The sequence below is a fragment of the Gossypium raimondii genome, chromosome 3, assembly GCF_025698545.1.
Source record: "Gossypium raimondii isolate GPD5lz chromosome 3, ASM2569854v1, whole genome shotgun sequence".
Classification (NCBI taxonomy): Eukaryota; Viridiplantae; Streptophyta; class Magnoliopsida; order Malvales; family Malvaceae; genus Gossypium; species Gossypium raimondii.
The window spans coordinates 59,203,625-59,216,119 of record NC_068567.1 but is presented as its reverse complement, the minus strand read 5'-3'; the positions used below and the strand labels follow the sequence as shown (position 1 = coordinate 59,216,119).

The following is a 12,495-nucleotide window of genomic DNA, read 5'->3' as shown; positions in this document are numbered from 1 at the left end:
ACTAGATTTCAAATTTACAAATAATATAGGGACCTATGGTGCATTTTAACCAATAATTTGAAGTGGAATTGGCTTGCTTATCTAAATTTTCAATTACATGACTCCAGGCACTTTTAGTCCTTTTACCATTCCCAAGTCTTCTTTTAGGGCCCCTACGACTATACCACCTTTCCCTCTACATCAGCTCAATAACAGCGAATTTTCCACTCCCGATACCAGACCAGAATACGATTCCTATTCAACACATTGGCCTCACAACAACAAACCATAAACAAAAAACAATAATAAATCGACCAACTCCCTGACAACAAAGATAAAACCAGGCACTTCCTCGACCACTAGCATGATTAACAGTTCCCATGTGTTGGTCCTGTTTTAGTCAAACAAGTAGCAATCCTAAAGCAAAAGTTTAAGGAATTGAAACAATCATTTAAGGATGATTACGAGTGGTTAGATGTATAAAACAACCCATTGTCCATGATTGTTTGATAGGTCCCAATACCACCAAGATAAAAGCTTATTCAGAAACTTGTAATAGTCTTGCAGATCACTTGAATCATTTTAGGTATTTCCATGGTATATGCGGCATCAAAGATCCCTTACAATGCCATATTCCATTACTATTTTGAAGGGAGTGGTACGATCTTGGTGGTATTCCTTACCCCCAAAGGTTCATTAAGAACTTAGCTGTTGTTTGTTAGCATATTTTGGGAACTGTGATACCACCTTACACGATTTGTTGAGCCTAATACTATAATAAATCTGTGATCCTGAGAAAAATTATTTTAATCCTTATTATAAAGATGTAGGTTATTAAAATGGTGAAATTTTATTTTTGTTATCATAAAAATATATAATTTTATTCCGCCTTCCCAAATTTTTTTTAGCTCCACCCTTGAAAGAGAGATTAGGAGATTTCATTAATCATGCATTTTTTAAGTTAGTGATTGCAACTATGTTAAGTAGTAAAATTTTAAAAATTGAAAATTGATCCGAATTGATATATTTAGATGATTTATTAAATGTAAACTTTAAAATTACGGTTGCAAATTTATTTTTTATTTAATATATATTAAATTTAGTTTTTTATCTAAAAGCTATAAAACAAAATTTATTTTGTCAAAATAAGAGTAAAGATTCAAAATAAAAAATTAATATGAAAAATCGAGAACTTAATCAAGCCAAACCGAATTAGGATGGTTGCCTCAAAAAATCTCTGAAGCTCGACTGAACCAAACCAATATCACCCCCAATCTTTAGGGTTTTTTACCAAAATATTATAAAAAATAAAATTTTACCAAAATATTATCCTTTTTTTATTTACCAAAATATTATATATTTTTTTAATTACGAAAATATATCAAAAAAACAAAAAAAAAGCTGAAAAAGCCTACACCAACAGGGTTAGGCCACTGCCATTAGCGGCACCAATGGTGCCAATACCATTGGCGGCACCAAGGCCTTATTTAGGCTAGCCAACCGGTGCTGGGGGGAGAAGGAGAGGGAAAGAAAGAAAGAAAGAAAGAAAGAAAGAAAAGGAAGGAGAGGAAAGAAAGAAAAAGGAAAGAAAAGGAAGGAGAGGAAAGAAAGAAAAAGGAAAGGAGAAAAAAAAGAAAGAAGAAGAAGAGGAAAGGAGAAGAAAAAAGAAAGAAAAAAAGAAAGAAAGAAAGGAGAAGAGAAAAAAAAGAAGAAGAAGAAGAGGGAGGAAAGATTTCAAAAAGGAAAAAAAGGTAATTTTATTATAAATTTATTTTTGTAATATTTGTATGTTAAAATTTATGTTATTTATATTATACGTATTTTAATATTTTATTTAGCATATATATTTTAATGTTATGTACATTATACGTATTTATGTTATGGTATGTACATTGTATGTTGATTAGGATTTTTTTATGAATTTTTCTTAGGAAGTTGAAATTAGTTATTTTAGGAAAATAGCATTAAAAGTAAAATGATAAAGAAATATGTTTAAGAAAACATTAAATACGAAAAGAAAAAACGGAAATTCTATATTCACGAAAATAATAAAATGCAAAAAAATTGTATATGTAATAAATCTCAAACATAATGCATTGAAATAATGTAAAATGATAAAATTAAAATGACGATATTTTTAAAATAATAAAATGCGGATACAAAATACGAACAAATGGCAAGTAAGAGTGTTTTAGTAAAATTTTAAAAAATTCAGAAATAATCAATACAAAAATTGAAACAAAATGGACTGAAATAATGTAAAATAATAAAATACTGAAAATAATATATTTTTATTGAAAGTAATAAAAATCGGAAAATAATAATACGAGCAAAGGGCGGGAAAAGGGTTTATTTTGGGTTTTACCAAAATATTACAAAAAATAAAAAATACGAAATATTATAAACTTTTTTTGATTTACCAAAAATTATATTTTGATAAATAAAAATTTATATTTTGATAACTAAAAAAGTTATCATATTTTGGTAAAATTTTATTTTCTTATAATATTTTGTAGAAAACCCAAAAATACTGAACAAATTATGGAAGTAAGAGTGTCGTAATACTAAATTTTTTAAAATTCAGAAATAATTAATACAAAATATTTCAAAGAAAATGTCTTTGAAATAATATAAAATAATAAAGAACGAAATTAATATATTTTTATTGAAAGTAATAAAATCGAGAAAATAATACGAGCAAATGGCAGGGGTAAGGGTTATTTTCTTACACAAAATTAATTTAAATAACACACACATTTAATAAGTTTATAAAATTAGAAATTATGATATTTTTTAAAATATCATAAAATTAGAAATTATGATATTTTTTTAAAAGAATAAAAAGTGGAGAAAAAAATATGAACAAATGGCTCGATTTTTTTACTAACTTTTTTTTCAACTTGCAGGCATCGCAATGGCTCGAGTGATTGGAAACGATGAACACATATCTGATGCGGCTAATAACTAGGTATGATTTATTATTTGTTAATCACGATTTCTATTTATTTAAAAATAAAATACGCAGTATATACAAATAAATTATGTTATCGTAATAATTTTGCTGTAATTTAACACTATCAGGACTCGTTTCGAGTATTAAGGGGCCGTGTGAGTGTTTTAAGGATAGCTTCGGATGCACGATTGATGTCATATTTGGAGCTAGCCGGATTTGGGTCAGTAGCATTGATTCGGTCCTCTGACTTGCACTTTGATATATTATCTGCGCTAGTGGAGCGGTGGCGCCCGGAGACCCACACTTTTCATCTTCCGTGCGGGGAGTGCACGGTGACATTGGAGGATGTTGCATTGCAGCTTGGGCTTCCAATTGACGGGAGTCCCGTAACGGGAGTATCTTCATTCACGGATCCGGCTGCGCTTTGTTATCAGCTCCTTGATGACTCGCCAGAGGATGGTGAGTCGTATTTTTCCGGCTTAAAATTTACATGGCTGAAAGCCAAAATTGGACAATTATCAGCGAATGCCAGTGAAGGTGAGTTGATGTGCGCTGCTCGAGCGTACATCATGCATATGATAGGGGCAGTACTCATGCCTGATGCAAACGGCGATAGTGTGCATTTGATGTACTTGCCCCTATTAGCTAATTTGTCCACTGCTAGATCGTACAGCTGGGGTTCCGCCGTTCTGGCAATGTTGTACCGGGAGCTTTGTCGGGCGACAAAGCCGAAAGTCCATGACATCGGCGGATGCCTCATACTGCTGCAGTCCTGGGCACTTTATCGGATGCCGTTTTTGGCATCCGTTAGTCACCAACTATATCTGTATCCACTGCCACTCAGGTGATAAAGTATAAATTGTCATTATTTTGTAGTCATAATATATTGAATAATGTTACCAACCCTAAACCCTATATTATTTTTTGTAGGTGGACTGCTCGTCCAGGCATCGGGAAGTCGTATGATGTCCCGATATATCGCCTAATGATTGAACAGCATGCCCGGGATGGGGTAAGATGCTATTCTAATATTCATGACATATATTCTATTTCTATATCTTACTCAGACGTTGTGGCACTAACTCGTTACAATGTTATTAATCATGCAATTTATATGGATGCCATACCGTCGACCGGAAATCACAAATGTTGTACCCTCGTCCGTGTACGTTGATTCCCACATATGGTGCACTAACGCACCAATTATCAATTTCAACGTAGTCGAGTGGTATAACGGAGATCGGGTGCTACGGCAGTTTGGCTGCATCCAACCTATCCCGAATCCGCCATGCCAACTGGGGGAAGTTCACGACATGAATAAAAGAGGAAAATTTCAAATGGATTGGGGAATTAAACACCGGAAATTTGTTGCACTATGGAACGACCGATTGTGCCGAAAGCCTCAGATGGATCCGGCTACCGACCTGCAACCATCATTAGAGTATATACGATGGTACTCTAGTTGCAGGAAGTCATATCTACTTGGAGGGCAGTTGACTATAATCCTCCCGCACGTGCAGCAACTTGAAGGCCCGATGGATCCGGATCCGGTGGCGATGTACGCTGCGCAATCGACAGAATATGCCTACGAATTTGAACTATTCGGAAACCACCCGCCGCAGTACGGCATGCCTGACCCGTTCGATCCGTATCCACAGCATCATGGAACTCATTCCGGATCAAGTTTGTCGGTGGCGAATGATGATTTTTCCTCTACGTTTGCCACACCCCCACTTGCGCCGAACTATGAAGTTGGTCGTCGCTCAGAACGTGATCGTCGACCTCCAAATAGGTATACCCCTAGGACAACACCATCGAACCATCAATTTTAGGGGTTTTAGGGCACTTTTTGTATAAATTTAATATTTCTAATTTAATATTTGCTTACTTCTGAAATTTGTTGTATAGATTTAATTATTCTATTTTTTCATTATATTAAAGCTGAATCCAATTATAAATGCCTCTATTGTCGATATAATTTTAATAATTTCAAATGCGCACATGGTATTTTATAACTTAATTTGGATACAATTTGGATATAATTTAAGCATAAGCATAAGCGGAATAATAAAATTATTTCAAATGAATTATACTTTTATAACAATATACAAAAAATTTGTCAACATTAGGTCAAAAAATTTTATACTCAAAATAATATACACTAAAATTAATAATTAAGGTTTTACTAGAAATATTAACTAATTAACTAGAATAATAATACTAGTGTTTTACTAACTAGTTTATTTTGGTAAATAAAATAATAACTAACCATAATAATAATACTAGTTTTTTACTTACAATAATGCTACTAAGTTACATCTTAATACTAACAAAAACAATAAATAATAATAGTAATACTAACTAAAACTATCAATTTGAGTTTTATCTTAATAACTAAACTAAAACAAAAAATATTACAAAATATACAAAACAATAACAACAATATAATCAATTATTTTTTAAAAAATACCTTCTTTTTCTCTTCTTTTCCGCGGCTCTCCTTTTTTTTTTCTGCTTCTGATTTTTCTCCCTTTAGCTGGATAGAGCTGGTACTTATAATACGAGAGTGCCGCCAATTAAAATTGCACCATTGGTGCCGCCAATGGCATTGGCGCCATTGGTGCCGCCAATGGCATTGGCCTGACCCGCTTTTCCAGCTTTTTACAGGCTTTTTGCAGTTTTTTTTTATATATTTTCGTAAATAAAAAAAGTTTTATTTTGATAAATAAAAAAAAGTTATTATATTTTGGTAATATTTCATTTTTCTTATAATATTTTGCTAAAAAACCCCAATCTTCACCTTCATCTTTATAACACCATAAGCCCTTACACCTTGTTTGGTACAGCGAATGTAAAAGAGGATTGATGTATTAAATTACTTAAGTATTAAAAGATGGATGAAAGATAGATTTTATCGTATCAAGGTGTTTAGTTGTAAAAATTGTGATATTTATTGCTTTTCTTATTTTGTGTTTGATACGGGTTAAAAGATGAGTGTTGTTTATGAATGTACTATATTATCTTTAAAATCTTTTTAGTTTTAACGCTGAAAAATAATTAGCCTACAAATATGATAACTTATTTTTGCTTAATATTCGTTGTAACGACAATTAGAACAAAAACATATAATGTAAAAAATAAGAACAAAAAATAATTGATACAACCTGTATTTGTTAACGCAATTCAAACACAAGGGTTTTACATCTGCGGAGTCTTGGCTTAAGCTCAATCCACCCTAACATAAACAACTAATTGCAACCCCAATATCGATCTCAGTTATCACAAATCACCCACCCAAGTTTAAAAATTGAAATTACCCCATTAATGATCATGAGTATTTATCAACTAAGGGTGAGTTTGGATGGGCGATGCATTTACCTGCGGTTAGTGTAAAAACAGCAGTGGCGGTGAGATTAGATACTGTAATGATACTGTAGCGTGAGACACAAAGTAAGCTAAACGCACCGCACCGCACCCAATCACCCATCCAAACCCACCCTAAATATCATCATAAATCAATTTTTTAACAACACCAAAACTCTCTCAAAAGATAAACATTGTCTTCACTTAAAACTTGTTAATTGGAGCAGTTAAAGAGATAAAAAGACCTAAAAAAAGTCCCTTGAATAAACCTGATATTTATCATTAAAAAATAATATTTTAATCATGAGAGCTAATAAGACTTTCATGTTTGTCCAATCACCTCAAGCAATTTGATTAGGAGTATTTAAAATCTTAGTCGAACCATGCTTCGTGTTTTGTCAAATATATCACACTCAAGTGGATTTAACTCAGCACAAACAAAACCTATTCACAACCCAAATTGATAACTTAAGTAGAGAAACAGTTTTGTTATAAGAAGTCATGGAATGAGCAGTAACAGTTTTCCCAAGTAGGATAATAAACATGATAATTTTATGTATATTTTTATGAATTTCTTGAGGCTAATATTATTTTATGCATATATTTATGTATTTTTTATACATTTATGCACAACCCAATGTATATTATTATGTATTATTTACTAATATTATTTGTATATTGTTATATGTATTTTATGTACACTTTTATGGATATTTTTAATTATGTATATGATTACGTATGTTTTTTTCTAATGAATTTGTATATATTTTTATGTATAATTTTATTTGTAATTTATATATAATTTTTATCAAACATTATTTTAATTGTAAATATTTTCCGTATCTATCATGAATTATTATTAAAATTGTTGCATGTTGCTTTCCTAGTTTACTTTCTTATATATTTCTAAAATTGTATAGTATTAAAACTAAAATAAACTATCATTATCATAGGTAACCCTAATTAATAATTCGTTATTTAAAACTAATTAAGAATTAATTGCTTAAAATCACATGGAACGAATATGCATTAGAAATTAGTCTACCTAAAGCCTCACAAGCTCAAGAGAGAAAATGGACTAAATTGAAATACTTGGAGTAATGATAATTTCAAGTTTATTTTGATATAATTTAATATTTAATATATACACCTAAATTTGGTATAATTTGATTTTTCTTATAATCTTATGAATTATTCAAAATATATAAGGTGGTTTGACTAGTTAAAATGAAGATTCAATGAGATAAAATTTCATGTTTACATGATTAGTTAAAGTGGGGAAAATAATGGGACAATTAAAATATATGGACTAAAATCTAATTTCGAGCATCATAAAGGGACCAAAATCAGAATTTAACCTCCAAATCAAATTATAAATTAGAAAATAGGTCGTATAATTGTAATTATTTACAGCAAGAGCGTTGTTCACAGCGCAAAAGTCTATAATACCCACAACGTTACATCGTTACATCGTTATCCTTTTTCTCTTCGCCTCTTGATTTTAGCTTCCGCAAGCAAACCCTAACCCTAAACTTTCTTTTCTTCATCTTTTTTTTCCTCTCAATCGCGATAATGTCTCACTTCGGAAGGTCAGGCCCGCCCGACATCACCGACACCTACTCCCTTCTCGTCCTCAACATTACCTTCCGTAAGCTTCTTTCTCTCCTCGTCTCTCGTCCGTTCGTTTCAAATTATTTAGGCACGACTGCTGGCGGTTTATTTATACTGTGGCTAAAACCTTTAATTTGGTTTGAATTTGTTTAGGCACGACTGCTGATGATTTGTTTCCGCTCTTCGACAAGTACGGGAAGGTCGTCGACATCTTCATTCCCAAAGATCGAAGGTTCTTTTTCTCTTTCTTTTTCGTTCCTTTTGGTTGTTGTGAATTTATAGAATAATATTTTTGTTCGCTTGATGGTAGGACTGGTGATTCTCGAGGCTTTGCATTTGTGCGCTACAAGTATGCCGATGAGGCTCAGAAAGCTGTAGATAGGCTCGATGGTACATTTCTTCTACTCGTTTACGCTCTGTCTGTCTGTCTTTTATGTTAGCTCTTTATATGTATTAAATGCGGTGTTGTATTAATTACGTAGGTAACTCACATGATATATTATGACATTTACTCTTCTTTTAGGGAGAGTTGTTGATGGTCGGGAGATAACTGTTCAGTTTGCAAAATATGGGCCTAATGCAGAGAGAATGTAAGTTGTTTGCTAGTTGTGATTCATATATATTTCTTCTTTCACTGGAACATATTTTAAGTATATTGTAGAGAGGATGTATGCAGTGTAAGAAATTATTTGATAAAAATGTCAATTTGGCTCGTCTAAGAAAGTATTTTACAAAGGAAAACGCCTTATTGTTTTGCTTTAACAGGGAAAATGTCCGCTTGCTTTAGTAATTTGTATTGGTGATCAACAAATTAGCATCTACAATGGAAGTTTGAAAGGCTTGTTTGGCATGCTGATTTATAATTTGCGGCTATATCTGGCATTTTTTATTTAATTTCTTTTGTGTGGATATCTCATTATCCTTGCAGTATTTTCATATCCCTAGTATTTTATCTTTGGGTCTTTAATTGTGTAGTGAGATTCATGTATTTCACTGATTTCCCTTGCAGTCAGAAAGGAAGGATTATTGAATCATTTCCAAAGTCAAGAAGCCGCAGTCCTCGCAGAAGGTAAGTTGTTATGTGCATTCTTTTTCTTCTTTGACAACTTTTGTTTGTACTCGTTTTGCTTGATAGGTAGCGTTTTCTTCTTGTGCCTACTTTTCTGAATAAATTGTGAGAGATATAAATGAAGGGATAACCATGTGGATTTTTCACGTATGCTTTTTCTTTTCCTTACCAACGGAAGCACTTGAGATTAATAGTGGCGTGAAGATGATGGTGCTATGCGGTAGTACTTTTAAGATAAGTCGATGGTTATCTGCCTGTTCCCACATGAATATCTGAATGCAGTAACTGTGGTTTATTGGTTATTTATTTCTTGACAATTCGATATTAGATTTCTTTATCCTAATTGATTTGTCAGAGTAACTCCAGTATTGCCTTGGTTGGATATGTGATGCCAAATGGGTTGATTTTATCTTTTTATGGTTTTGTGGACATGTGATGTTTGCTGCATTTGATATGTTCAGGCACCGGGATGACCATTATAAAGATAAGGATTATAGAAGAAGAAGTCGAAGTAGAAGTTATGACAGATATGAACGTGATCGATATCGTGGGAAAGACAGAGATTCTCGGCGTCGAAGCAGGAGCCGTAGTGCTAGTCCTGTCCATTCTAAAGGCCGAGGAAGAGGTCGTTACGATGATGATAGGCGAAGTAGAAGTCGATCAATGAGGTTTATGCTTTGCAATTCATGATGTTCGGTTTCGTCTATTTTCCTCCCATTCTTTAGTTACCTCATTCTGATACTTCTGTATTTCAGTGCTTCTCCTGCTCGGCGTAGCCCTAGTCCTCAGAAGAGTCCTTCCCCACGTAAGACATCTCCCCCTAGGGGTGAAAGTCCTAGTAGACGGAGCCGTGATGGACGGTCTCCAAGTCCTCGGAGTGTTTCACCGCAAGGCCGCCCTGCTGATTCACGGAGCCCATCTTCTTGAAACTCATAGATCAATGTGAGTTTTCCCCCCATCTCATTTACTCTCATTTGTCTTTTTTTTTTGTTTGCTTTTCAATCTTTCTTTTTTGGGTAAATTTCTTCATACAACCTGTGATTTTGACTTTTGACTCTTTGATTTTGTGTTTGTTTTTGTATTTTGTAGGAATGATCTTGCTGATGGCATTGGAATTCCTGGAGACTTGGCTTAGCATGACTCCTGTCGCTATTTTGTTAATGTTGAGGACATTCAAATATCATTTGTTTTCTAGTGTTGGTAGGACTGGGTTTTTTGTTGTTTTATTGACTGCCTGAACCTTTTGTCTCAATTAGTTAAGTTGTGTAGTTTGTAGCTTGATGTTTCAGTACTCATCAAAGATTCTGTGACGCAAGTCTGTCATCTTACTTTGCTCTATCTTTAGATGTTATATTTTGCTCTGGTTTTGTGTGGTATTTGTTTCTCTGATTAACTGATGGGGCCCCATTATGCAATGGTTTTTAAAATTCTTTTATTTTTTATTTTTATTTTCTAAAAATGCTGATTCATCTCCAATCGCCTGTTTGCTTTTATAGCAATGTTCGGGGAAAGAGTGAGTTGGGCAAATGGACATGATGTTGATGTTGCTGTTCGTGCTGTTTTTATCTATAGATGAATGGTCGTGATTGTGATGCTGGGTTATTGCAGTATGCTGATTGCAGGGACTGTTTGTTAACTATTTTTAACTGAAAGATATGGTGATTGGTAAGAGCTATAGTCATGTCTTGGTTTCCAGAAAGCTTTGGCCCTCTCTGGTTCCTGATTTTTGCATCTGATTATCCTTGGGTCTTCTGATTTCTAAATATTGGCTCTGAGGTTTAGTTGCTGTGATGATATTAAAGGACCCAAGATGATTTTTTGACCTGTGGAATGCTGTGTTTGATGAGCTCTCTGGCATTAGACCTGATGTGGTTGCTAAAAATAAAAATGTAATGTCTGGTCTAAACCTTGTAGTTGCATTAATTGAACAAAATAACTTGTTCTTATTTAATTGTTTGATTGTTGTATTCCATTAATCATGTTAACCGCTCCCTCTTCCTTAATGTTTTGAGTTGTAGCAACTTTGACCGTGATTGTAGCTGGGAAGTGGTTGCTGTGCCAATTCTGTTGTATGATACATATGGCTTGTGGATAACCACTGAGTACAAATTAATAACCTGTACCAGACTGTTGCTGCCTTGTTGGATCATGTTGAAAATGGTTTTAGCAGTTGCCTAGCTTTCTACCTTGTTTGCTTGTGGCTGGCTGTTGCTGCAATTCCTGCAGGATCGTGTCAGTTTTAATACCTCGGTGTTGAAATGGATATGATATGCTGCCCCCTTATCACATGTTTGGTCAAGTTTTATTATCTTTCCCTGTTTGAAGTTCCTTTGCTATTATAGTGATTTCCTTATTCTAATTTTACTCATAGGACTACAAGCTCGCCCTTGTGCTCTGAGTTTGCTTTAGATGCTTAAAGAATGAAAGAACTGAAAATTTTAGGCATGCATACCTTGGTGGCTAAGCATGTTGAAAGATGAATAGACTGGATGCCATTGCAGTTTTGTGCTGATACATCACGCTATGTTATTTCCTTTGATCACTGCTGGTATCTGTTGCATGTATCATCTACTTATATTCCAATGAAAATTTTGATTGCTCTGATCTGTGTTTTGCTTTCTTGGATCTCCCTGTTCATTTCTGATAATTTTTTCGATGGCCTAGCAATATTGTTACTACTGACTACTTAATTTGCTCTTGACATGACATTGATTTGACTTCCACAGTATTAAGTGCTTAAGTAGTTTTGAATTTTAACTTGTGGTTGCCCTGTTTTAGCTGAGGGTTCTGGCATGAACTTATACTTTGTGTTATGTTGGTGTGCATGAATTTTTGTTTGTCATTGAATGAAATAGCAGACATTTTCAATGTGAGGTGACGTAATTGAAGATAAATTAGATTTCAGTGGATGAGTAAATTTTCGCCCATCAGATGTTTCTTCCTGGTGATTGTGAGATGGTACATGGCTCTGCTGCATTGCTGGATGCTTTCGGATCTGACACTACCCTGATTTCCATCCAGCATTTGCTTGTGCATATTAAAAATCATATACCCTCTTATTTTGGCACTTGGCCAAATGATAATGATACATGTCTGATGGTAGACCTTGACTAAGTCCGGAAATGGACAATTAACCACTTTCTTTGTTCTAATGGAAGAGAAGGGATGAAAACATTGCAAAGCAAATGCAATTCATAATGCTGGAGTTCAGAAAACAATGAAACAAAAAAACCGAGATAGGCACCACAACTCAATAATCTCATCTCATCATTGTCAATATGCTCGCCTCAAACCGGGGAGTCCATACCATTGCAAGGGCCCTAATGGTAAGCACCGATAACTACCTTGGGATACGGATATATTCAAGAAGCAAGAAATCTGCTATAAATCATCAAGCACAAACCTTGGGCAAGGGAAGAACAGCAAATATTTATAAAAAATTAGAGAATTCAGATTATTATTCGTTTGATTGGAATATGAGTTTTTGTTGTCTTTTTCATTGAATGTAAAGTTATTTAGG

General features: G+C 33.7%; 1 protein-coding gene across 7 annotated transcripts; it reads left to right on the top strand.

Annotated features, from left to right (window-relative positions):
• Nucleotides 1–7,758: 7,758 nt before the first annotated feature.
• LOC105795068 (serine/arginine-rich splicing factor SC35) lies at nucleotides 7,759–11,579 on the top strand. Of its 7 annotated transcripts, none has more exons than XR_001134192.2 (11): nucleotides 7,759–7,943; nucleotides 8,060–8,138; nucleotides 8,217–8,296; nucleotides 8,430–8,496; nucleotides 8,916–8,975; nucleotides 9,437–9,643; nucleotides 9,731–9,917; nucleotides 10,065–10,175; nucleotides 10,472–10,640; nucleotides 10,778–10,864; nucleotides 10,994–11,579. XR_001134192.2 is itself a non-coding variant. In XM_012624527.2 (8 exons), the coding sequence occupies exons 1-7, from the start codon at nucleotides 7,868–7,870 to the stop codon at nucleotides 9,900–9,902; spliced, it is 741 nt and encodes a 246-aa protein (XP_012479981.1). In that variant the 5' UTR covers nucleotides 7,759–7,867; the 3' UTR covers nucleotides 9,903–9,917; nucleotides 10,065–10,351. The 7 variants fall into 7 exon arrangements, 1 of the variants encoding a protein (XP_012479981.1); XR_001134191.2 differs by having other exon boundaries at nucleotides 10,758–10,864; XR_001134190.2 differs by having other exon boundaries at nucleotides 10,778–11,579.
• Nucleotides 11,580–12,495: the final 916 nt, after the last annotated feature.

What these genes read in the sequence shown, in the direction of transcription:
- LOC105795068 (XM_012624527.2), top strand. Translation starts at nt 7,868, where the DNA reads ATGTCTCACTTCGGAAGGTCAGGCCCGCCCGACATCACCGACACCTAC. An exon ending in CGTCCTCAACATTACCTTCC is followed by an intron (nt 7,944 to 8,059) that starts GTAAGCTTCTTT and finishes GAATTTGTTTAG; the next exon opens with GCACGACTGCTGATGATTTG. An exon ending in AGCCGCAGTCCTCGCAGAAG is followed by an intron (nt 8,976 to 9,436) that starts GTAAGTTGTTAT and finishes TGATATGTTCAG; the next exon opens with GCACCGGGATGACCATTATA.